This window comes from Cetorhinus maximus, chromosome 32, assembly GCF_964194155.1.
Source record: "Cetorhinus maximus chromosome 32, sCetMax3.hap1.1, whole genome shotgun sequence".
Lineage (NCBI taxonomy): Eukaryota > Metazoa > Chordata > Chondrichthyes > Lamniformes > Cetorhinidae > Cetorhinus > Cetorhinus maximus.
In genome coordinates this window covers 3,263,319-3,290,703 of record NC_135910.1, presented here as the reverse complement: position 1 = coordinate 3,290,703, position 27,385 = coordinate 3,263,319, and the positions used below count along the sequence as shown (strand labels likewise).

The 27,385-nt window shown below is 44.2% G+C and overlaps 1 protein-coding gene across 3 annotated transcripts in view; it reads right to left on the bottom strand.

Annotated features, from left to right (window-relative positions):
- rnaset2l (ribonuclease T2, like) overlaps nucleotides 1-27,166 on the bottom strand; it is a 60,993-nt gene extending 33,827 nt beyond the window's left edge. For all 3 annotated transcript variants that reach the window (XM_078533381.1, XM_078533382.1, XM_078533383.1), the window contains exons 1-4: nucleotides 27,053-27,166; nucleotides 22,157-22,266; nucleotides 17,616-17,670; nucleotides 1,492-1,556 (exon numbers count right to left, since the gene is read on the bottom strand). In XM_078533381.1, the coding sequence (XP_078389507.1) occupies nucleotides 1,492-1,556; nucleotides 17,616-17,670; nucleotides 22,157-22,239 (203 nt within the window). In that variant the 5' untranslated portion in view covers nucleotides 22,240-22,266; nucleotides 27,053-27,166. The remainder of the gene's footprint in view (nucleotides 1-1,491; nucleotides 1,557-17,615; nucleotides 17,671-22,156; nucleotides 22,267-27,052) is intronic.
- Nucleotides 27,167-27,385: the final 219 nt, after the last annotated feature.

Sequence of the window (27,385 nt, the reverse complement as noted above, 5' to 3'; positions counted from 1 at the left end):
TAGATCTACCGGAGTTCTTTGGAGAGATCAGGTATGCTTTTAGAGAGGTCAGTACCATTTTGGAGAGATCATTACCCTTTTTGAGAGACCCAAATATCCTTTTGAAGAGGTCAGTTACTCTTTTGGAGAGGTCCACGTGTGCTTTTGGAGAAGTTCAGGTACCCCTTTGGGATTGTTTACATTAGATGTTAATGCGCATAGGTAAGTTCTGTGGTACTGTCAAGCTGTCAGGTCATTAAAATTCTGTGCCCTTTAAATTTTGAAGAAAAACAGCCTGCTGTGTTTGTGATTTCAATTGATGTTTGTTGACATAAAGCAGAGGGTTATCATTATAAGATTAGTCCTGCTTGACTGCTTCCGCAATCTATCATTATCACATTGGGGGGCCTGTTTGATTGACAGTCCAAGTGGTTACAAAGGGATTAGCTGTCTTTGATGTGGGGCGATGAATACAAATGTTTGTTTTTATAAATGACTAATTACTTGAAGGAAATGTTTATTTTTATAAGGGATTAAGCACTTGAAGAGATTTAAATGTGATGAATAGGCTTTTATCAATGAGTTTTTTTTAATATAGTGAAGTCCATAATAGATACTTACAACTTTGGTTTATTTCATCTCAGCATGTCTCCTGAGGTCTGCCCATGGTGGATACTGGGTGAGTTGGCATGGAGGGTGTAAGGGCATAGGACGGTGGCTGTGGGGGCCATGGGTTGGCATAAGTTGCATAGGGGCTATAAAGGGCTTTGGGGCTGAGTGGGGGGTGGTCATGTGCGGGCATGAGTTAGCACTAAGTTGGCATAGAGAATATAAAGGACCATGGAGGTGGGTGGTAGGAATGAGGTGACATGATTTGGCATGGATAGGGCATGGGGAGTGCGAGGGAGTGTGAGGGGCGAGGGCTAGAGGGCTTTGCTGTTTTTATTATCAGAGGGACAGAGTCCCAGAGCAGTGAGGCGGGCATTTAAACCAGCCCTGATCTGCACTGTTTTCGGTGGATGCAGGCCCGACTCCAGTTAGTACGCACTGCCAATCCCCCACACTGAGCCCTCGCTCCAGAACAAAAATCAGACAATTTGGGGAAGTTTCTCCCGAGCTGGGTTTGGAGTTGGGAATTTTCCCAATTTTCCCAGGAAATTAAGTTGAAGTATTTTGTTAGTTTCCTCAGGTTTATTGGTGCTGAGTCTGTGCTGCAATCTTGTGGATTTCCATATTTTTGTTGGAAGTAATGGATATTGGTTCCTAAGTTATGCTAATTATTCTATTATTCCCAAATTGGAATAGTGCACTAGGCGTCCAAACCATCAGAATATGAAGCTCATTTCCACTTTGATATGAAGCGGGCACATATGGCTATTTGTAACGAGTCATGTGAAAATATCCTCAATCGGTTTTGCAATATTTGCAAATTAAACCACTAAATTCTACAGATGTAAGAATTTCAGCCAAATAAAAATAGTTGATAGATCGTTAATAGTTCTTTTTAATTACCAGAGTCCGTGTATAGTCCAGCCATCCACATGCTTTGGAATCCTACAGGGAACCTTTAAAAAAGTCTAAAGAAATGCAAATAATTTTTGTTCAGTATTTTATTATATTTATATTTCTGCATCATGGTTGCTCAGCTGGAATCCTCATTTGGCTAAATTAGCAAACAATTAGACTGTAGGTTAGTTTTAGAGGTTCCAGGAAAAATGTTGTGCTGCAATATAATACAGAGCACTGTCCTTTCACCTCAGAAACTGGAGTAAGTTTAGAACCATTCCTGAAGGACAATGGTAGGGAGCTACCACTAAGATTCAGGGAAGAAATTGAGGCAGTAGAGCTAGCTGTCCTAGCCTGCAATGCTACATGAAGGCGTGCATCAGAGTGGTTACCTAACACATGTAGATCAAGTTAAGGATGTTAAGATCCTTGACCAGATCCTGGGACATTTTGGTTAAAGTAGATGAGAGTTGAGTTTCAAGACACCTGCTTTTGGAATAAAGCCACAAGATTTGTTGGGTTTTGAACAAACAAAATTAACATTTACTATACAAATTCGGAAAGATAAAACAATTTATAAAACGTGTCTTGTATTCTAATATTCAGGGTAACTATGAGAGACATGTGAATTAACAGACAAACTGTGGCTGAACACACCACACGACAGAATAAATGACAGACTCAATCAAGGCAGAGTCTATGGCATTCTCAAGAAATCACCCAGGTGTTAGTCCCACTGGCCAGGATTTTACAGCCCTGCTGCAGTGTGTCTCCCCCTGGCGGATGTGGCGAGCCATTTAAATTTCCATTCAGTTCGGCAGGACCATAATATCCTGACGGGCGGGAAGAGCCATTAAATCCTGGCCATTGTGAGTCAACCAATCTCCCTGAAACTTCACCTTTCTCACAAGGGTTTCTAATCTCCACCTTTGAAGACCCTGCCTTGGAATTCTCTGCAAACATCTCTCCCACTTGGGCAGCTTTAAAAATGGCCCACCTCATAGGGTTTCAATTTCACCTTCCAAGATTCCTTCTCCCTGGATTCCTGTGTGACACAACGCTAGCATACAAGCACACTTTCAGACTTATGGTCGTGCCAAGCACTGCTCCAAAGGGGTACCTTTGCCCCAACAGCCCCCAGTACATAGTCTGTCTGCTAACTGCAGCTCTTTCTTTCATTCGGAGTCGATTTCGCTGCTCCCTTTTTTATCTTACTTAATAGGGCCTATTCCTGTCCCTGTGTCTGTGACCCTTCTTGGCTAGCAGACTGCCTCAAACTGACGCCCTGAAGAACTGTTCTGGAACCTATCAAAACAGTCCCAGAGGGTCCCACCCTTGTTACTAGGCAGGAACCAATGTAGCTAAAATTGGAACATCATGTACCTTTGAATGTTACAATCTCCACAGATCAATGGGTTTCACGACGGGAGGACAGTATCGATCGCATACATGTTGGGCATATTTCGAACAAAGTGAATGGGGCTGCTGTGTCAGAAACTGTATTTTATACATTACAGCTTTAAAAGATAATGATTATTAACCCTTAATTTTCAGAGAAGATAATGAGTGGAATTTTGTGCACTCTCCTATGGCAAGTTCGGTGATGGGGGGCATTTAATCAGGCAGGAGGGTGGTGGGTGAGGACCCCACCGCCTTTCCATCTGCACCCTGATTAAATCCATGGCAGGAAGCTCGTGGACAGCCATCCCGTTCTCCTGCCAATTGATGCTGTTAAGTGACCAACTAAAGCCCACTTAAGGGTCTCATCATGGCACTGCTTGTATTCACCCAGCGGTGGGCCATGCCGGGAGAATGACAAGCAAACCCATGCAGGGTTGATTGCAGGCTCCCAGAGCGAGGGTGAGGGTTTTTCGTTGTCAGGCACTCAGTGCCTGATCGAGGGACCCGGCATCGGGAAAGCGGGGGCTGCTGAGAGCCAATCCCCGCATCTTATTGCCAATCCCCCTACACCCCCGCCCCTGTGGCCCACACCCCGCGAAGCCCATTCCACCTCTGGCCTGGGTTACCTGGGACTTTGACTGATGTATTTCACCCCTTCCCCGGTGGTGCTGCTGAGCTCTCGGCAGGCAGGACTTGCCGCCCCCAAGGGTCCTGATCCCATGGAAGACCCACCGATGGCAGAATCACAGAATTGTTACAGGGCAGAAGGAGGCCATTTGACCATGCCTGCATCAGCTCTCTGACTGAGCAATTCACCGAGTGCCATCCTCCAGCCTTCTCCCCGTAACCCTGCACATTCTTCCTTTTCAGATAACAGTCTAATTCCATTTTGAATGTCTCGATTGAACCTGCCTCCACCACACTCTCAGGCGGTGCATCGCAGACCTTAACCACTCACTGCATGAACATTTTTTCCCCCCGTATTGCTTTTACTTCTTCTGCCAATTACTTTAAATCTGTGCTCTCTCCAGGTCTCGACACGAATATTGGTGGGGTGGCAAATAGTCAGGAGGGTACCCTAACGTTACAGGCGGATACTGACGGGCTGGTCAGATGGCCTAAGGAATGCCAAATGGAATGTTATGTGGGTAAGTGTGAGGTGATGCACTTGGGCAGGAAAAACAAGGTACAGGAATGCACAAGGAATGGTAGGATCGTGGAAAGTAAGGAGGATCAGAGGGACCTTGCTGGGCATGTCGACAGGCCCATTAAGGTAGCGGGACAGGTACATAAGGCGTTTAAGAAGGTAAATGCCATACTTGCCTTTATTAGTGGAGGAATAGAATAAAGGAACAGGGAGGTCGTGTTGCAAGTGCAGAAAACGCTGGCTAGGCCACAGCTATAGTTCTGCGTGCAGTTGTGATATGCACTTCATGGGAGGGATGTGATTGGAGTGGAGGTCATTGACCAGGATGCTGGCTTGGCTGGAGAGTTTGACTTATGAGGAGACTTAGCATAGCCTGGGGTTATTTCCCCTGGAGCAGAGGAGATTGAGGGGTGACATTATTGAGGTTTATAACATTATGAGGGGCATAGATAGGGTCGACAGAAAGGAACATTCCCCCTTGGCGGAGGGATGAGTAACCTGGTGGCATTGATTTAAGGTAAGGGGCATGAGGTTGACAGGTGAGGTGGTGAGCAACTTTTACACACACTAATGTGGGACGCACTGCCTGAAAGGGTGGTGGACGCAGAAACCCTCCTAACATGTAATAAGTATTTGGTTGTGCAGTTGTGATGCCATGGCATACAAGACCATGGGGATAGCAGTTGGAAATGGGGTAAAGCGACTGTGGAAGGTGCTTGACACGCGCATCTTTGAAGAGCCGAGGGACCTTTGTTTATGACCCACAACTCTGACTCTATCAGTCTGTGAATGAGCAATGTTGCAATAATAAAAAATCAAACAGTCATCAGTGTTATGGATGGTGGGAATACAGAGCGGATGTCCCTTTTGACCTCAAATACCTGGCCATTCCACCCCAGCCTCACTGACACCAGTGGACCTGGGCACATGGCGCCTCTCAAGCTCATGGGCCTCCTGCTCGAAATGGCTTAAAATCATGAGCTGGGCCTGGCCGTCTCCAGTCCATGAACGCTCACACGCACTGTGAGCATTCTTCTCCTGACAAACAGAGACCATTCGTTGCGGCTAATCGCACATGGACTCTGCACGCGCACGCCGCACCCCAACCACAGTGGCCCATCTCAGGCCTCCAGTGCCTCCTCTCCCTGCTACTGCTGATCAGTTACACAAAGATAGTACACCTGCTCCCAACCACCCCCAACGGCCACCTTGGACACATTCTGCATCCATCACTTTAGGAAACACATGGTCTTAGCTCCCATAACAAGGAGGCTCAACTACATGCAGCGCCAAGGGCAGCAGATGGCTCTTGGCCACAAGACCTTGAGGCTCCCCTTACACAATCTCATCACCGTGAATAGGACATGTGTTGGAACTCTGAGTATGTGCCTAGCTGCATCTCCTGCAGCTTGCCCCCAGACTAGTCATGTGCGACTAAGAGCAACACATGGTGCGGGGGAGAACTCATCTCCTCATGAACCACCCAGGCTGATGTGAGCATGGGCACTATCTGCTTGCCCACCCAGCATACGAGAAATGCACAACATGATTCAATGCAGTCACGACAGTAAGACTTGGGGGGGGAGGTGGGGGCCCTCAAAGGCTAAGTCTCCCTGCTTGGTTAAATGCCCAATGCCAACATGGTACTCACCCTTCCAGAGTGCAACAAATTATTGAAGCGCTTACAACACTGGATCCAGGTGCGCCGCACCACGTCGCAGGAGCTCACCACCTCTGCCACCTCCTCCCAGGCACGTTTGGTCATGTGGGGGGGCCTCCTCCTCCCATCCTGGGGGACCAACACCTCCCGTTGTGCTTCCACCTCCTCGAGAAGGGCAGCAAGGCAGTCATCAGAAAAGCAAGGGGCACATTGGCCCCCCACTGGCCTACCCTGCAGCCTGCCCAGCTCTTGTGGCAGACCCTGCAGCCAGCCCTGCTCCTCTGCCCTTCCCTCCAGCGTGACCTGCTCAGCAGACCCCCTGCAGTGTGACCTTGACGTGGCCATTGTGAGCAGCCTACAGGAGGCTGCCAGGCCTTCCGTTAAACAGACTGCTGGGTCGTTATTGGACCTGGCAGTCTGTACACGCCCGCTGCAGCCCGCAGACTCCTGCTATTCACGGGAGTGGGAAATGCGCTTGGCGGGCCTTAATTGGCCCACCCGCACAAAATGGCAGCGCAGCCCCGATCGCGGGCACCGATCGGGTCCGTGCCTGCCTGCGGCCTCTCCTGCTCCGTCCGCCCGACAGGCAGAAAATTCTGCCCAATTCTCCCTATCTACTCTGCCCTGACCCCTCATGAGTTTGAAAACCTCCTCTCAGTTTTCTTTTCTCCAAAGAAAACTGTCCTAACTTCTCCAATCTATTTTCACAACGGAAGTTCCTCAGCCCTGGAGTCATTCATGTGAATCTTTTCTGCACTCTTTCACATCCTTCCTACAGTATGGTGTCCGGAATTGGACACAGTACTCCAGTTGAGGCCGAACTAGGGTCCTATACAAGTTCAACATAACCTCCTTACTCTTTTACTCTGTGCCTCTATCAATAAAGCCTAGGATACTGCATGCTTTATTACTCACATTCACACAATTACTCATACTCATGTGCACACACACAATTACTCACACCCACATGCGCACATACAATTACTTACACTCACCGCACACAATTACTCACACTTGTGCATGTGCACAATTACTCACACTTGTGCACACACACAATTACTCACACTCGCATGCATGCACATGCAATTATGCTTGTGCACAGACACACACAATGACTCACACCCATGGGTGCACACTCAATTACTCATGCTTGTGGATGCATACACACACAATTACTTACATTTGGGTGCGCACACAATTATTCACAATCACGTGCACACACATAATTGCACTTGTGTATACACCAGGCTTGTCCAACCTTTACGCGCAAGGGGCCACATTTCAATTTTCGTTGCACTTGCGGGGGCCAATGAGCAATTTTCAGAAAGATAAGGTTTGGCACAACATTAAACATGAATTCAAAAAAAGAGCTGACATATGAAAAGAAACAACTTGCTGAGCGATTGGCGGGCCCAGGAGTGGCCAGGGAACAGACCGCTGACCACAAGCAGCCCCGGACCGCGATTTCACGCTGGCTGGCCAATTAACGGCCAGCGAGCGTGGAGCATGTGCTGAAATGTTCAGCGTTGCAGGGGTGGGGACAGGAAGAGTGTGGGCACTGATGTAAGTGTGGGCGCAGGCGAGTGCAGAATGAAGGCTCCCTGAAGAGAGGGAGCTGCCTCAGGGAGCTGAAGACTTCAAAAGTATTAAATAAAGATTTTAAAATCAGAACAAAAATGTCCAAGCATCACATACAGTCACCTGAACATATACATTATAAAAATTCTGCCCCAGATTTTAAAAATTTAATAATGGAAAGCTCATTCCGCCCTAGGATGAAGTTTCATGAAAAATGCAATGGCCGCTTGGCCAATTCGCCCGTCCGCCAACTGTGAGATTGGACGGACCACGAATAATCGGGGAAATTACAACTTTAATGGGCTTAATTACCCTTTTAATTTTCGGTGGGCACGCTTCCGACTTTTGCGCGCGCCTGCCGACCGAAGTATCGTGCAAGCGCAGGATGACATCGGACACTTGCCCGACATCATCACGCACTATTTTATGCTCGAGCAGGTTGGGCACGTGCCCGCACACCAACCTGAAAATTCTGCCCTGCGTGTCTGGCTCACTCCCAGTCTCAGGGTGCTCATTTACATGCACATTGTGAGGGTGGGTGAGAGTGCATGTAGGTGTGTGGGGGTGAGGGTGAAGGAGAACCCTGAGACTGGGAGTGAGCCAGACACATACTCTCCACTCCCTCTCACCTCCCGTCTCTCTCTCTCACACACACATACGCACAGCCCACATACACACACACCCCCGCAAACACATCCCCCCACACACAAATGCCCTCCCACACACACTCACGCCCTCATACACACAAACACCCAGCCATTCACCCCACACACACACCCACCCACTTAGCCACTCTCATACACGCTCACTCATCCAGCCACCCTCAGTCACTCACTCACCCACCATCACAGTCACTTGCTCACCTATCCTCACAGCTACTCACTCACCCACCCTCTTAATCATGTGAACAAACGAACAAGAAGCAGGAGTAGGCCATTCAGCCTCTCGAGCCTGCTCCACCATTTAATAAGATCATGGCTGATCTGATAGTACCTGAAATCTGCTCCCAACAACCTAGCCCCCCCCTTACATACCAAGAATCTATCCACCTCTGCCTTAAAAATATTCAAAGACTCTGCTTCCACCACCTTTGCAGGGAGAAAGTTCCAAAGACTCAAGACACTCTGAGTGAAAAATTTCATCTAATCTCTGTGTTAAAAGGGCGACCCTTTATTTTTGAACAGTGACCCCTAGTTCTAGATTATTCCACAAGAGAAAACATCCTCTCCACATCCACCCTGTCAAGACCTCTCAGGATTTTATATGTTTCAATCAAGTCACCTCTTACTCTTATTAACTCCAGCGGATACAAGCCTAGTCTATCCAGCCTTTCCTCATAAGACAACCCACTCATTCCAGGTATTGGTCTGGTAAATCTTCTCTGAACTGCTTCCAATGCATTTACATCCATCCTTAAATAAGGTGACCAATACTGTACATAGTACTCCAAATGTGGTCTCACTTGTGCCCTATACAACTGAAGCATAACCTCCTTAATTTTGTATTCAATTCCCCTCGCAATAAATGATAACATGCTATTAGCTTTCCTAATTACTTTCTGTACTTGCATACTAACTTTTTGTGATTCATGCACTAGGACACCCAGATCCCTCTGCATCTCAGAGCTCTGCAATCTCTCACCATTTAGATAATATGCTTCTCTTTTATTCTTCCTGCCAAAATGCCAATTTCACATTTTCCCCACATTATGCTCCATTTGCCAGATTTTTGCCCATTCACTTACCTACCTTTGGGCAGAATTTTACGTCACATGGGCGTCTGTGTGCCCTGCCTGTTCGGACGTAAAATGGCGCGAGGTGAGTTCGGGCGAGCCTCCCGATGTCATCGTGCACTTGCGTGATATTTCACTCAGCAGGTGTGCGCAAAAGTCGGACGCGAGCCAGCCGACAATTAAGAAGGCAATTAAGCCCATTAATGGCACAATTGTCTCCAATTTTTCGTGGCCCATCCAACCTTATGGTTGGCGGGCGGGCGAATCGACCAGGCAGCCTTTGAATTTTTCATCAAACCTCATCCAAGAGTGGGATGAAATCACCATTATGAAATAAAACAAAAATAAATATCTGTGAGCAGCTTTCTTATATGGTATATTTTCAGGTACTTGATTGTGATGCATGGACATTTTTTTGCAGCTTTTTAAACCTTTATTTAATCATTTGAAGGTCTGCAGCTCCCTGAGGCAGTTGTCTGCTTTCAGGGAGCTCTCTCGCAGCACTCACCCGTGGCTGCGGTGTCACCATCGCTCACCCTCTTCCCGCCTCCACCCAGCCAGCACGAAATCGCGGTCAGAGGCCGATCACGGTCGGCGGTCCATTTCCCGGCCGATCTTGGGCCTGCCAAAGGTAAATTCTATATCTTTTTGTAGCCTCTTTATGTCCTCTTCACAACTTACTCTCCCAATTATCTTTGTGTCATCAGCAAATTTGGCAACCATCCCTTCAATCCCTTCATTCAAGTCATTTATATAAATTGTAAACAGTTGAGGTCCCAGCACTCATCCCTGTGGTACACCACTCATTACATCTTGCCAAGCTGAAAAAGATCCACTTATGCCTACTCTCTGCTTCCTGTTAGTCAGCCAATCTTCTATCCATGCCAACATGTTACTTCCTATACCATGAGCTTTTATTTTCCGCGATAACCTTTGATGTAGCACTTTATGAAATGCTTTCTTGAAATCTAAGTACAGTACATCCACCAGTATCCACAGCACATGTTACTTCCTCAAAGAACTCTAATAAGTTGGTTAAACATGATTTCCCTTTCATAAAACCATACTGACTCTGCCTGATGACCTTGAACTTATCCTAGTGCCCTGCTATAACTTCTTTAATAATAGCTTCTAACATTTTCCCTATGACAGATGTTAAGGTAACTGGCCTGTAATTTCCCACGTTCTGTCTCCCTCCCTTTTTGAAGAATGGAGTTGCATTTGCTATCTTCCAATCCAACGGGACCTTCCCTGAAACTAGGGAGTTTTGGAAGATTAAAACTAATGCATCAACAATCTCACTAGCCACTTCTTCTAAGAACCTAGGATGAAGTCCACCAGGACCGTGTTCTTGTAAGCTGTCAGCTCCAACAGTTGACACAGTACCACTCCTCTGGTGACTGTAATTTTCCAGACTTCTGGGATGTTACTTGTATCCTCTGTAGTAAAAACTGATGCAAAACACCTGTTCAATTCATCTGCTGTTTCCTAGTTGTCCATTATCAATTCTCCAGACTCACTTTCTATAGCACTAACGCTCAATTTGTTAACTTTTCTTTTTTAAAATATTTATAAGAACTCTTACTATCTGTTTTTATATTTCTGGCTATGCTTTCTCTCAATCTCTAATTTTTCCCTCCTTATTAGTCTTTTAGTAACTCTTTGCTGTTCCTTCTATTCTGTACAATTTTCTGACCTGCCACCTGTCTTTGCACAATTATATGCTTTTTCTTTAAGTTTGATACTATCTTTAACCTTTCTAGTTAACCTCAGATGGTGTGTCCATCTCTTGGACTTTTTCTTATTTGTTGGAATGTATCTCTTCTGTGCATTCTGAAATATCCCCTTAAATATTAGCCACTGCATCTCTATTGACCTACCCCTTAACCTAATTTGCCAATTCACTTGAGCCAGATCAGCTTTCTTGCCCTCAGAATTGCCCTTATTTAAGTTTAAAAACTTAGTCTCAGACCCACCCTTCTCTCCATCAAACGGAATGTAAAATTCAATCATATTAGTGTCACTGCTACCTAGGGGTGCCTTCACTATGAGTTCATTAATTGCTCCTATCTCATTGCATAATACCAGGTCTAGTATAGCCTGCTGTCTGGTTGTTTCCAGAACGTGTTTTTCTAAGAAACTATCCAAAAACATTCAATGTACTCGTCATCTAGACTATCTTTGCCCATCTGACTTTTCCAGTCTATACTCACTCACTCACCCAGCCACCCTCACACTTACCTTCACTAAATCAGCTTGGGGCAGGGGGGGAAGAGTGGAAGAGAACTGGAGCGATGCCTGAGGCCTAGCAGTGCCTGAATGCGGGTGCCCAATGCGGGGAGCATCGAGAACCAGGGGAACGTGGAGGGAACCAGATGAACACAGCCAAGCCCAACCAGAGCACCAGGAGCTGGGTGAAACTGGCTGGAGCCTCAGGAAAGCGCGGTGAGCGGAGGACCCAATTATTCCAGAATCCCTCTATCTTCACATAATCACAGTTGCTGGCATTCGCTGCTTCTGCAATCACAGCCTGTTTCTCTTCCGTGTTTGCTGCTGATAGGTTCAATAGTGAACCTATCAACAGCCAATGTGAGAGAGAAACAGACTGTCATCGGAGGAGCAGCCCCCTACAGAAATCTTCAAACTGACTGACCTATCTTACCGGCATTTTCAACAATTGTTCCATGGGCCACATAGAGGGCTTCGCCTGGCATACACAATTATTCACGTTCGTGATCGCACACAATTACTCACTCTCGCGCATGCACACATAATTATTCACACTCTTCCACACACACACATACAATTACTCATACTCATGTGCACACTCACAATTACTTGTGTGCGCACACGCAATTACTTACACTTGTGCATGTGCACATAATTACTCCCATTTGCACAGGTGCACACAATTACTCATTCGTGCGCACACACACAATTACTCACTCTCGCGCATGCACACATAATTATTCACACTCTTGCACACACACACACAATTACTCATACTCGTGCACACTCACAATTACTTGTGTGCGCACACGCAATTACTTACACTTGTGCATGTGCACATAATTACTCCCATTTGCACAGGTGCACACAATTACTCATTCGTGCGCACACACACAATTACTCACACTTATGCGTGCACACACAATTACTCACTCTCGCACATGCATACATAATTACTCACACTCATGCACGCGCACACAATTACTCACACTTGTGCCTGCACAGAATTATTCACACTCACATGCACATATACAATGGCTCACACTTGCGCGCACGCACACACAGTTACTCACACTCGTGCTTGCACATACCGTTACACCCATGCATGCACTCACAATGAATCACATTTACGCACACACAATTACTCACACTCGTACACGTGCACACACAATTACTCACACTCATGCACATACACATTTATACACACAGACAATTACTCACACTTGCTCACTCACCCGCATGCACATAGCTCTAATTCTAAGGTTATGTCTCTTTGTTCATGACTCACCCCAACATAGACAATGATTTGTTTTAATCATGCTAATTGTGGCCTGTTAATTGACTGATTGGCTTGTAATTTGGCAGGCGTTCCCTAAAGGAGGCAACATGGGTTTCTTTCTGGCTCTCCGGCCAGCGGCCGAGACCACCATCGCCTCCATCAAATTCCCCCAATATTCCTATTGCTTTCTGCCTGCCAGAAGTGTTTTCTGTACTTAGAGGGCCATTCATGACTAATGGATGAGTTCAAATGAAGCGGACGACCATTCCTCATCTCTGACATTTTTCATGTTTGCAGTATGACTATCTAAACACCTGAACATTAATTTATACAAAAACCCTGAGGGGATTGCCACCCTATAGATGTCATATTTTGTAGAAAATGCCAACAAATCACAACTGAATGAACACTTACAAAAAAGAACTTTATGAGAAGAAAACCCATTTATTTCCTATTTTATGGACCTTGAGGTAACATCCCTAGATGCTGAACAAGAGCAATACCAATCAAACACTTATAACACTGAGTCACAAAAGGAGATATCAGTTCAAATGGCCAAAAATTTGATCTAAGAAGTTGTTTTTAACAAGAACCTTAAAAGAAGAGAGAGAGTGGCAGAGAGATTTAGGGAGTCTCACATAGTTAGACAACAGTGGAGAGGTGTTGGAGGAGGATAGTGTGGTCAACTGTGTCAAAAGCTGCAGACAGGCCAAGAAAGATGAAGAGGGATAATTTACCTTTGTCACGGTGAAACAGCTGTCATATGTGACCTTGATAATAAATGTCTTGGTATTGTGGCAGGGACAGTGTAATGATTGAAGGTACAGCCTTTTCCTACTACCTATCAGGAGTCACACGATTGTTCTTTTACACTCCGATGAATGAGCCCTAAGCGCGGGTAATCCGGGGGATGTGGTTCAAGCATGTAGCTTTGGAAAGAACTTTCTATAATAAAGTTATCTGTTTCAAGTAGAAACCTGTCCGGTACATTAAGTCATTACATTTGGCGACGAAGGTAAAATAGCACTGACGCTGCACCTCACCTTGTGAGTACATCAGTCCTGAAAGAAAAAATAAGAAAAGCATACCCACCAGTCATGCCACTCTTCGGCAGAATCGACCCTTATGACGTCTGTAGAAGACTGGAGCCAGTATGTAGAGTGCCTTGGTTTTTATTTCATGGCGAATGAAATTATCATGGCGGAGAAGCAGAAAGCAATCTTTTTGAGTGTATGTGGTAGCAAGACATACAATTTCATCCGCGGTCCCACAGTGGTGGGAGAGCTCACATTTAAATAACTACATGAAGGTACACCCAGCCACTGAATCTGGAGCGAACCACAGCTCAATTGAAGATGTACGCTGGAGAATCCATACAGGTAAAGGGCATCGCCACAGTACCTGTGTCCTATAATCAAAAGATGGCCCAGTTTCCAGTAATCATAGTGACTGCTGAAGGACCTAGTCTTCTCGGCCGAGACTGGTTGCAAAAAATTAAGCTCAACTGGTCTGAAATATTTCACTTGAGAACAGGAGGAGTTCCTGAGCTACTAAGGAATTACGACAGTGTATTTCATGATGAATTGGGAGAGTTAAAAGGCTTCCAAGCAAAAATATATGTAGAATCTCAGGTGACTCCCGTTTCTTTAAGGCCAGACCTGTGCCTTATGCCCTAAGGGGGAAGGTGGATGCAGAATTGTACTGGTTAGAAAAGTTAGGCATCATCCAGCTAGTCCAATTTTCGGAATAGGCAGTGCATATAGTCCTTGTGGTGAAACCTGATCAAACTATTCGCATTTGTGGCGACTACAAATTGACCAAGACCAAAGCAGCTAAACTAGATAAAAATACTATTCCAAGGATAGATGACTTGTACACAAAGCTAGCTGGAGGCAAATCCACACCAAACTGGACATGAGCATGCGTGCCAACAACTTGAGCTGGATTGCATGTCTAGAGAGTATGTAACCATCAACATGCACAAGGATCCATATCAATATACATGCCTACCTTTTGGAATATTGTCTGAATGTGCAATCTTCCAAAGGACCATGGAGAGTCTTTTGCAAGGACTTCCCCGAGTAGTAGTATACCTTGATGATATTCTGATCGCAGGGTCAAATGAAGCCAAACATTTGGCCAATCTGGAAGAAGCATTAAGAAGATTCTTGGAAGCCGGTGTTCGATTAAAGAAAGAGAAATGTACATTCAAAGCACCAGAAGTTACTTACCTGGGTTACCGGGTAGATGCCATGCGGTTGCATCCGGTAGGAGAGAAAGTTAAGGCAATCAAAGAGGCGCCCCCTCTATCCAGCATAACTGAACTCATCTTTTTTGGGCACGATCAATTATTATAGCTGCTCCTTGCTAAATTTGTCAACAGTGTTAGCACCATTACACTTGTTGTTAAGAAAGAATCATTGTTGGTCATGGAATTCGCAACATGAAGAAGCCTTTGTGAAAGTTAAGAAGCTATTACATTCATCATGTCTACTGGTACATTATGACCCATCAAAAGAATTAATATTAACCTGTGATGCGTCTCCTTATGGTGTGGGAGCTGTGTTATCACACAGGATGGAACATGATTCCAAAAGGCCAATTGACTATGTCTCCAGAACCCCCCCTGCAGCCGAGAAAGATTATTCGCAACTAGAAAAGGAAGGTTTATCGGTGATATTTGGAATGAAGAAATTCCACCAGTATCTGCTTGGATGACATTTCACTATTGTGTCAGACCGTAAACCATTAATGGGTTTATTAAGTGAGGGTAAAGCCATTCCACCAATAGCCTCAGCAAGAATTCAACGTTGGGCTTTGATTTTATTTGCGTATGAGTGTACCTTTGTTCACCTTCCTAGCTTGCATATTGCAAACGTGGACACACCCAGTCATCTACCGCTACCAGATAGCATTTGTGCCACAAGAAGTTGTGCTTGTACTGAATTACTTGGATTCTTTGCCTGTGTGTACAAAGCAAATTAGGAATTGGATGGACAGAGATCCAATTTTGTCAAAAGTCCAAGACCTTGTATTGCAAAGGTGGTCGAATTCACCAGTGTCTGAGAGATGAGACCATTCCATGCCCGAAAATCAGAGTTAAGTTGGCAAGATGGAATCTCGCTGTGGAGCTCAAGAGTCGTCGTCCCTTTGCAAGGAAGAGAACCACTCTTGACAGAGCTTCACAATGTGCATCCAGGCATATCGAAGATGAAAATGCTTGCACAAAGCTATGTCTGGTGGCCAAGCACAGACAGTGATATTGAAAGTAGAGTCAAGCACTGTCTCCAGTGTCAGCAACAACCGAAGTTGCCCGTTTCAGCCCCAGTGCATCCATAGGAGTGGTCGACCCTAGGTTAGACTGCATATTGACTATGTAGGTCCATTCTTAGGTACCATGTTTTTATTGATCATAGATTCGCATTCTAAGTGGAAGAATGTGTTTGAAGTTGAAAACTGCACTAATATTTAGTATACATGACCTACCGGAAGTCATCATCTCAGATAATCGTACAGTCTTTACCAGTACAGAATTTCAGAGATTCATGAGTTTAAATGGAATCAAACATATTAGAACAGCACCATATCATCCCTCATCAAATGGTTTAGCTGAAAGAGCAGCGCAATCTTTCAAATCAGGAATGAAGAGGTTATCTGAAGATACTGTAGAAACTCGACATTCCTGCTTTCTTCTCAATTATCGTACGACGCCTCATTCAGTTATGGGTTCAACGCCATCTGAATTATTGATGAGACGCCGCCTATGTACAAGGTTAAGTCTGATGTTTCTAAACTTAGAGGGGAAGGTAGAAAAGAATCAGAGTAATCAAAAATTACTTGATTTACTGTAAGCTCGAAGATTTACTGTAGGAGATACAGTTTTCGCGCAGAATTTTGGAATTGGACCTTGTTGGGTTCCTGGTATAATTGTCTCAAAAACTAGTCCCTTGTCCTTCCAGGTGGAAGTGGAAGACCAAATTGTTTGAAAACATGTGGATCATCTTAGGGGTAGAGAGACATTCCTACAACCAGCTCTTCTGCCTGTGATTAACATCAAAAACTAATCCCTGAGGTGACAGATCTTCCTAGAATAGACATATCCGATGTCTCTGTGGAGTTGGCTAACCCTGAACTGGCACTTTCTAAAGATTTATCTGATGCTGCAGTTCCTGAACATGTCGATCCAGTGGGAGAACCTCTCGTGGTAGAGCTACGCTGCTCTAACCAAATAAGAAAACCACCTCAGAGACTTAATCTTTAATCACCTGACCTGCATATATGTATATGCTGTGAACTAAAATGCTGTTTGTAAATAGGAAATGTAAAAAAGCTAAAGGGGGAGGAAATGTAGTTATTGAAGGTATAGCCTTTTCCTAATGCCTATCAGGGGTCATGTGATTGTTCTTGTACACTCCAACGAATGAGCCCTAAGCGCAGGTAATCCAAGCGCGTGGCTTCTAGTCAGGGACGTGGTTCAAGCATATAGCTTCAGAAAGAGCTCTCTGTAATGAAGTTATCTGTTTCAAGTAGAAACCTGTCCGGTACATCAAGCCATTACAGATGGAAACCTGATAGGAGAGATTCAAACATGGAGTTCTAGGAAAGGTGAACACAGATTTGGGAGATTACGACACATTCAAAGAGTTTGTAGAGGAAATGGAAGCTGGAGACTGTAATATAATAATATACAAAGTTAGTTTGCAAGGTGAATAGTGACAAGGGTTTGTTCTTTGAGGATAACTGAGATTTAAAGGAGAGAGGGACAGTATCTGAAAAAAGAGAGCCAGTAACAATATCAGTTAACTTGGGGACAAGGAAAGGAATTAGCTGGACAGCAGATTAGTGGGGATAGGGTCGAAGGAGCAGGAAGTGGGTCTTATGGACAGGGAGGTTTTCTAAAAGAAACTGTTATGAAATTAAAGCATTAAGAGCAAAGCAAACTGCAGAATTTTCCCCATGTAGCATGTCCTCTGTCTAGTTTTGGACTTGATACAAGGCAGCGACAAAATGATCAGTATTATTCTAATCAACTGTTTCCCAAGAATTCTGTAATTTGCTTTACAAAAACCATTTTTGAATGTAACATCATTTGCAAAATTCTTACCATGCAGAATGATCCTGGCCACAGTTGAGCAAATTCCAGACACTTCCAGTGGCAGCTTTGAAACAAAGATCATAAAATAAGGACCGACAAAGTTGAATTGTTCTTCAGAGATAAAAGTATGACCCTGAGTTTTCCATTTGTCTCCCATTGTAACTATGACTGCAACCTGGTGAAACTCCTGGGAAATGGCTGCAAATGTCCATGAACATAGTTTTTCTAGGGCACCCAATGTCCTCTTTCCACTAACCCCCACTCCATGTTAGGGCAGGACACAGGAAAACACATAGAATTCTGGGGGTGTACTTTTGGTGTGTTGATTGATAATACTGCATTGGGTTTTTCACCTGGAAGCGGATAAATACATTGTTCATGTGGTATTAAACCATACAGACCAAAAAGGGTTTTGCTCCAATCATCAGTGCATACCCAGTTCACTGATCTCAAACAGTTTAGGTTCTACAATTGTTCTCAGAGCCCCAGGACCAGGATTAGATTTTTAAAAAATACACATGCAGGAATAGCACTTCCTGATGGGTGTGCAATACACTGGACCATGCATATACAAATGTGGTTGCTCATTGACAGCAGGATCAGGGCAGCTGTGGTGATAGGTTAAGTGAGTGGGCAAAGATCTGGCAAATGGAATATAATGTGGGAAATGTGAAATTGTCCATTTTGGCAGGAAGAATAAAAGAGAAGCATATTATCTAAATGGTGAGAGATTGCAGAGCTCTGAGGTGCAGAGAGATCTGGGTGTCCTAGTGCATGAATCACAAAAGGCTAGTATACAGGTACAGCAAGTAATTAGGAAAGCTCATAGAATGTTATCATTTATTGCGAGGGGAATTGAATACAAAATTAAGGAAGTTATGCTTCAGCTGTACAGGGCACTAGTGAGACCACATTTGGAGTACTGAGTACAGTATTGGTCACCTTATTTAAGGAAGGATGTAAAAGTGTTGCAAGCAGTTCAGAGAAGGTTTACCAGACTAACACCTAGAATGGGTGGGTTGTCTTATGAGGAAAGGTTGGACAGACTAGACTTATATCCGCTGGAGTTTAGAAGAGTAAGAGGTGACTTGGTTGAAACATATAAGTTCCTGAGGGGTCTTGACAGGGTGGATGTGAAGGGGATGTTTCCTCTTGTGGAAAAATCTAGAACTAGGGGTCACTGTTTAAAAATAAGGGTCACCCATTTAACACACAGATGAGGTGAAATTTTTTCACTCAGAGGGTTGTGAGTCTTTGGAACTCTCTTCATGAAAAGATGGTGGAAGCAGAGTCTTTGAATATTTGAAGGCAGAGGTGGATAGGTTCTTGGTAAGAAAGGGGGTGATAGGTTATTTGGCGTAGGCGGGATGCAGATTTTAGGTTACTATCAGATCAGCCATGATCTTATTAAATGGTGGAGCAAGCTCGAGGGGCTGAATGGCCTACTTCTGCTCCTTGTTTGTATGTTCATATTTTAAACAGCCCACAAGTCCCCTGCTCTTACTTCTAATATTATTATAGTCAAGGGTTATGGGGTGGGGTGCAGACAGGAAATTGGAGTCAAGGCCACAATCAGATCAGCCATGATCTTATTGAGTGGCATTGCAGGCTCGAGGGGCCAAATGGCCTATTCCTAGGTAAACTCCTATTTATTATGTTCTTAATCCTCACCTCCTAAACTCATGTGTGAAGAATAGTCACAGATACTAGAGTGTTACTAACACCTATGGAACTGTACCCTAGCATGGGTACAGTGTCTTCTGAAGAGGAGGGAAAAAATTTGAAGGAAAAAAACCAAAAACAATATAGCCAACAATATAACAGTATATGACACACAGGTAGGTAAAATACTGTGAATCTCAGTTCCGGAATGGCTTGCAACTCAACTCCATTTGCACAGGGAAGACTCAATAGTTGCCAGTCAAACCATTGAAGTGTGCATGGAATGAAAGCATGCTGTTTACTGAAGCAGGGAAAGGGAAGGAAAGTCTGTCACTGTCCACCTTACACTCCTTGTGGCTTCGTTCATTCCAAATGATCATAGCCGTTGGAGGTTCCCTTGGCTCGCACTGACTCCATCTTATGTCTTTAGATGAGTTTGAGTGGCAGTTACTCCTGAACAGTCTTTTTTGAATGCACCAGTGTACTGAGGTCAAGAATGTGAATTATATCCATGACTGCCAGAACAGTGAGTTGTTAATCATGATGTTCTGTCCGGAAAGCACGGAAGGAAAACAGGCAAGGAAGAACAGAGGAGGCTGAGGGGTGACCTAATTGAGGTTGACAAAATTATGAGGGGCCTAGATAGGGTAGAGAGTAAAGACGTGTTTCCCTCGTTGAGGGGTCAGTTACCAGGGGGCATAGATTTAAGATGATTGGTAGAAGGATTAGAGGGGACATGAGGAAAAACTTTTTAACCCAGAGGGTGGTGGGCGTCTGGAATTCACTATCTAAATCGGTGGTTGAGGCTGAAACTCATTTAAAAGGTACTTGGATCTGCATCTGAAGCGCTGTAACCTGCAAGACTACAAACCAGATGCTGGAAAGTGGGATTAAAATGAGTGGCTAGATTCTATTTCATCTTTTTCTGGCTGGCACAGACATGATGGGCTGAATGGCCTCTTTCTACGCAGTAACTTTTCTATGGTTCTAAAATCAGCCTAAGCTGGGCTGCAGTTCCACAACTATTTGCAGTCAATTATGAACTAGTATTAGCATGTGGTATAAGCCATAGGGCCCCAGGGTGACTTTCAATTTAGATAAGGGAGCCAAGTGTCATATATCTAAGTTTGCTAATGATATAAAACTAGGTAATAAAGTAAGCTGTGCGGGGGATGTAAAAAGGCTGCAAAGGGATATAGATAGGTAAACTGAGTGCACAAGAAGGTGACAGTTAGAGTATAATGTGGGAAGTGGGAAATTATTCAGTTGAGTAGAAAGAATGGAAAAGCAGAATATTTTTTAAAAAGTGAGAGACTAATAAATGTTTGAATTCAGACGAATTAGGGTGTCTTGGCACTTCTTAAAAATTCATTTACGGGATCTGGGCACCACTGGCTAGGCCAGCATTTATTGCCCATCCCTAATTTCCCTTGAGAACGTAGTGGTGAGCTGCCTTCTTGAACTGCTGCAGTCCATGTCATGTAGGTACATCCACAGTGTTGTTAGGGAGGGAGTTCCAGGATTTTGACCCAGCGACAGTGAAGGATATATTTCCAAGTCAGGATGCTGAGTGACTTGGAGGGGAACTTCCAGGTGGTGGTGTTCCCATGTATCTGCTGCCCTTGTCCTTCTAGGTGATAGCGGTCGCGGGTTTGGAAGGTGATGCCTAAGGAGATTTGGTCAGTTCCTAAGTGCACCTTGTAGATGGTACACACTGCTGCCACTGTTCGTCAGTGATGGAGTGAATGAATCTTTGTGGATTGCAGTGTCAGTCAAGTGGGCTGCTTTGTCCTAGATGTGGTCAAGTTTCTTGAGTGTTGGAGCTGTACTTATCCAAGCAAGTGGAGACTATTCCATCACATCCTGACTTGTGCCTTGAAAATGATGGACAAGCTTTGGGGAGTCAGGAGGTGAGTTACACACTGCAGGATTCCTAACCTCTGACCTGCTCTTGTAGCCACAGTATTTATATGGCTGGCCTAGTTCAGTTTCTGGTCAACAGTAACCCCAGGAATACTGAGACAAATCACAGAAAGTTAATGCAGGTAGGAAGGCAAAAGTTATGTTAGCTCTTATTGCAAGTGAGTTGCTTTATAAGAGGAGGTGGGTTGTGCTGCAGTTATATAGGGTTTTTATGAGACCAAACTCGGAGTACTGTGCACAGTTTTTGGCCCATTTATCTAAAGAAGGATATACTTGCCGTAGAGTCAGTATAATGAAGGTTCAATTGATTTTTTCCTGGGATGTGGACTGTCCTATTAGGAAAGATTATGTAGAATGGGCCTATATTTTCTACAGTTTAGGAGGATGAGAGGGAATAAAATTTTTAGAGGACTTGATGGTAGATGCTGAGAGGCTGTTTCCCCTCACTGGGATTCTTTTTTCGCTCTCTGTAAAATAAGTCAAAAGGGAAGGATAATCAGGGCTTTTTACTTCCTGGTTTGCTGTCTGTGAGAATTCTTCAGTGCGATTGGCTGCTTAGTCTGCCTGATGACATCACTGCTGCTGGACACTGCATAGTTGGCACAGAATTCACTAGCACTTCGTGAGCAGCTTTCCTGGAGGTCAGTGGAAGCACCTTCAGTTCTCCACTGACTGGGAAAATCTGGGCCATTGATTTTCTACAATGGATATACTAAATGGTTAATTATTTACAATCTTGGTATGTCCTTGTTGGTATGTTTATAAAGGAAATGTCCCAGTGAAATTCGAAGAAAACGCAGGCACAATTATAGCACATGGGAAGAGCCTAGTAATAGTGGTGCAATGAATTCTATGAAACATTGCACCATAATGGAACTGAGAAATGGGAACAGAAAATGCAGTAATATTTTTAGCTACTAGGTTTATTGTAGCAGCTGCAGCAGAGTGTGATGTTCTAAACCTACCTGTCTTTCATATCAGCTTGTGCTGCAGTGGTAGCTATCAGACCATAAAGCACAGCCAAACATATTCCACTGTACAAGGCCATCAGTTTAACACTTTCACGGTTGTCCTCCTGTCAAAAGACAGAATAAACAGTGAATTATATTGTTGGGAACTTCTCTAAGGATGCTGTGTTGAATCTTGCCGGTCAAATAATGCCCTTTTTACAGCGCACATTGTAATTAATGCACAAATCAGTCAGCACATTCAGGGGATTAAAAGATACACTGTGATGCGAATCTCCAGGATTTACTGGTTGATTTATGCGGCTCCGCTCTATGCTTCGCACAGACAGCATTTCACATTTAGCCTCCTTTTTTTAGAACTTGCTGGATGTGCACATTTATTGCCCATTAAACTTGCTGCAAAAAGTTAGGGCTCATACAGCCAAGTATCATTGTAAAACCATGATAATTGTTCGATGAAACGTCAGCCAACCTTCTCTAATCCGTTAAAGGAACAATTTAAGCTGTTGAATCTCATTCCTGAATGCAGTAGATTCTTATTTATAATTTAAAATTTTTCAAATATTTTTCTTATATTTCCTTTTCTCTTCTTTTCTCAATCTTAACCCAGTCTTTCCTTCCATCTCCTTATTTCCTTTTTTGTACGTAATTAAACTCTAATTCACCTTCCTTTTCCATCACTCCTCTGTAACATTGTTAAGGAGATAACAGCCATGACAGACATCGCCGTGGGCGGGACGAGAAAATTTAGCGGCCAAAAGTCAATTCCTGTCCCCCCTACAATGATGCCTGCCGCTGGCAGGACCGGAAAATCCCACCCAACGTGTTGGTGCTGCCATTATCAGCTTGCACTTTCGGTAAGTAACGATGCATTTACTTTTGAACTGAAGGGTGCAGGTAATTGTTTAACTAACAGATTCCCAACTCCAGCGAGATTTAACCCATTACCCATTTTTTTGAGGAGGTGACCAGCTGTGTAGATGAGGGTAGTGCAGTTGATGTAGTTTATATGGATTTCAGCAAAGCCTTTGACAAGGTCCCACGTGGGAGACTTATAAAGAAGGCAAATGCACATGGGATACAGGGTAATTTGTTAAGGTGGATTCAAAATTGGCTTAGTTGTAGGAGACAGAGGATGATGACAGAAGGCTGCTTTAGTGACTGGAAGCCAGTGTCCAGTGGCATAACACAGGGATCTGTGCTGGGTCCCCTATTGTTCGTCATTTATATAAACCACATAGATGACTATGTGGGGCTAGGATTAGTAAGTATGCAGATGACACAAAGATTGGTTGGGTAGTTAACAGTGAGGTTAAATGTCTTGGGCTACAGGAAGATATAGACGGGATGGTCAAATGGGCAGATAAGTGGCAGATGGAATTTAACCCTGAAAACTGTGAGGTGATACACTTCGGTAGGAGCAATTTGCCAAGGAAGTATTCAATGAACGGCATGACACTAGGAAGTTCTGAGGAACAAAGGGACCTTGGCGTGTGTGTCCATAGATCTCTGAAGGCGGAGGAGCATGTTAGTGCGGTGGTGAAAAAGGCAAATGGAACACTTGCCTTTTATCAATCAGGCATAGATTACGAAAGTAGGGAGGTCATGTTGGAGTTGTATAAAACCTTGGTGAGGCCACAGCTGGAGTACCGTGTGCAGTTCTGGTCGCCACATTATAGGAAGGATGTGATTGCACTGGAGGGGGTGCAGAGAAGATTCACCAGGATGTTGCCTGGGATGAAACATTTAAGTTATGAAGAGAGGTTGGATAGACTTGGGTTGTTTTTGTTGGAGCAGAGAAGACTGAGGGGTGACCTGATCGAGGTGTACAAGATGATGAGCGGCATGGACAGGGTGGATAGGGAGCAGCTGTTCCCCTTATTTGAAGGGTCAGTCACGAGGGGACACAAGTTCAAGGTGAGAGGCAGGAGGTTTAGGGGGGATGTGAGGAAAAACGTTTTTACCCAGAGGGTGGTGACGGTCTGGAATGTACTGCCTGGGAGGGTGGTGGAGGTGGGTTGCCTCACATCCTTTAAAAAGTACCTGGATGAGCACTTGGCAAGTCATAACATTCAAGGCTATGGGCCAAGTGCTGGTAAATAGGATTAGGTAGGTAGATCAGGTGTTTCTCACGTGTCAGTGCAGACTCGATGGGCCGAAGGGCCTCTTCTGCACTGTGTGATTCTGTGATTACATTTCAGTTCTGCATTGCGCTAAAAATAAGTTTTATATTTTGTCTGCATGATATTAATGGGGCCATATATTATTACTTCTGATTCTATGTAACTCATTTTGAATAAACCAAATAAACTAAATTAACAAAATTAGGGACAAAGTAAAAGGCAGCCCCTTAAAGGGAAACTGCAAAAACAAAGACAAAATTTAAAGCAAACTTGCAAACATTAAACCAAGATGTGATTTCTGATTCTGTGTACATGCTTAGTAGTGTTTCATACTTGACAAGGGGAATATTTTGTTCCCAGTGGCCTGTGTGTCGGAAAGGAATACTTGGACATGGTTTTTCCTAGATTCTCATCAAAGATTCTTGGGAATGGATCTGTCTGCATTGGGTATTCTATTCTCCCACCCCACCCCCAACCACCCCCACATTGATTCCATGACTGACACATGTGATCTGATAAAACTGTATGTACACTTTCACCTTCTTAACCAGCTTGCACAACAACTAGTTAAACAAGTCCGAAGTCACTTGCACGATATTTCAGTCGGGAGGCATGGGCGGGAGTAGGAGCCGCCCCCGCCATTAATTAAGAGGCCAGTTAAGGCCCTTAACAACCCAATTGTGCCCGCCCGACAAGGGCATAATTCTGCGCCTGGTATGTGCAGATTAGACCAGGTAAGAGCAGGTCTGAACTTGGTGGCTTTGTTTGGATAGCCTTTGGAGAGGTAAGGTACCCCTTTGGATTGTTAAACATAAACATACTTTTGCATAACGAGCACATAAACCCATTGGAACTGTCAAAGCTCACAAGGAACTGTCAAAGGATAGTAGGTGAGTTGGCATGGAGGGCGTAAAGCCAAAGGGTGGTGGGTGGGGGCATAGGGGCTATAAAGTGTCATGGGGATGTGAGAGCCCATGGGGTGGTTGGGGGTGGGGGGGTGGGATGGGTTGGCATAGGGGCTATGAGGGGCCACGGGGTTGGGTTACGGGACATGAGGTGGCATGGATGGGGTGTGGACGGGGGCTATGTGCAGGGTATGGGCTGAAGGGCTGGTTTTTGTCATTTTAAAAATTGATTTAAAGTGCCATGAAGAGAGACAGGCCTTCCTCCCAGCCCGGCCCGACACCCAGGCACGCTTCACACTCATTCCGGGGGTGGCGGGCCCGATGTCTAATCCAACATGAACCCTGGAACAAAAATAAGAACTCCGCACCACCATTTTGAAAGGTCGGGAATTCTCCTATCACTGTGCACCTGACCCAGGGGTGAAAATCTGGCCCCGAATCATGATCCTACTTGGCACATCTTAATCTGGGGAGCATCCCTCTTCAGTACCAGAGCAACAAGCAGCATCTTTAATAGCTGCTGGCATCGCATAATCCATCCCTTGACCCTGATGTACTCGATCCATTATACAATATATGCCAGAAAGATTGTCATTTTATGTTACTCAGCTGGTCTTTTACAATCATGTGAGATGAGCTCACAGCACCCAAAAAGCAATGTTACACTGGCATAATGCCAGGACACCACATCAACCAATGTACCACTACATGTACCAGTGTTTGGTACACCACAAACTTATCCCATGTGCCACACTGTCAGCGGTGTTATGATCAAGCTAATCTTGGTTATTTCAGGAACTTTGCCTGCCATAAACACCTCATTAGAGTGACAGCGCCAGTTCAATATTATTTCCAAAGGATATTTAAAGAGACCTGGATAGCAGATTTAATGTCAGATCCAACCTTTCTGGATAGAAATATGAGCATCTTACTCTGAACAGCATTCTGAAATGAGGAATTTACAATCTTAGGTATTTCCTAATCCATTCCAAGGCTATGGTACACAGCATATAATTTGTTCATGCACCCGGGGTCATGTACTGTGCCTTGTAGTCCTTTAGTACATTGTTTTGCTCATATAATTTAGCAACACAAACCTCAACCCTCATGTTCAATTGTTGCTATTGAGATGTATGGTGAAATTAACGTGCATTAATGTTTCACTAACAGCAGGTTTATATTAGATGACAAAAAATGCAGCTCACCCAGTGGGTTGATATGTAAAATCTATTCAACCAGACCACTTTATTATCATCAGTTTCTAATAAAAGAACAGAAGCATTTACCATGCCTTTCCACACTTAAACAAGGGCTTTATTTGTTTCAAGGCTTCAAGAGGAATTTTGCACAGGCTCAATTTAAAGCATTTTCATTGCTCTCAACTAGCAACAGCATTCGACATTGAGGGAAGTTTGCATTCAGCAGAAATAATGCAACCTGTAACACTATTGCATTATCAGTCGGAACTCTGTGCTCTCTTCCATACACAGATTTGTTAGTAGTACTTGGAATATACTTGGCAATACCATTTTTAAAGCAGAAAAATCCATTTCTTTCTAGTGATAATTCTGAATTAAACGATATGGGAGGTTTATCTCTCCAGTGCCAGGGCAGAGAGCTTGGTGAACTAGATGCCATTATGGAAAATCAGACACAAGTTGCCACTCACAATTTTCTATCCACGCATTTTAAGAGGCAGAAAATCATGGGGAGTGCACCCACAATTTTCCAACACGTGTTCCCAGGTGGAAGGTGCAGATGCACCTTGCTATTGCTTAAATGGTTCCTTTAGTGGGACCCATGCTAAAAACGAATGGTCTCTATACCCGCTGTACAAATCACATCAAAATAACAAGGCTACTCACCAACTGGTTGCTAAATTGAAGTACTCAAAGGAGTTATTTTGTGGTTCTGTATTCTGTAGTTTAACAAAACCAGATCTGTTTCGATTATCAGCAAAATTCTAAAGATGTAAGATCAAATAGTGACAGAAAGCAGAAGTCTCCTCTTTTACTTCCTCTTTCAATAAGTAGATAGACTGCAAAATGGATGTAATATAATGAGAAGCAATCTGGAGTTCTTTAGTGGGGCAGAAAGTAAGCTTGCAGAACATTCCTTAAGAAATTAAATTGAATTAGCTTGAATTCAATTACATATTGGGAAGGATTTTGAGGCCTCACTGGGGAGGGCACTGAAAA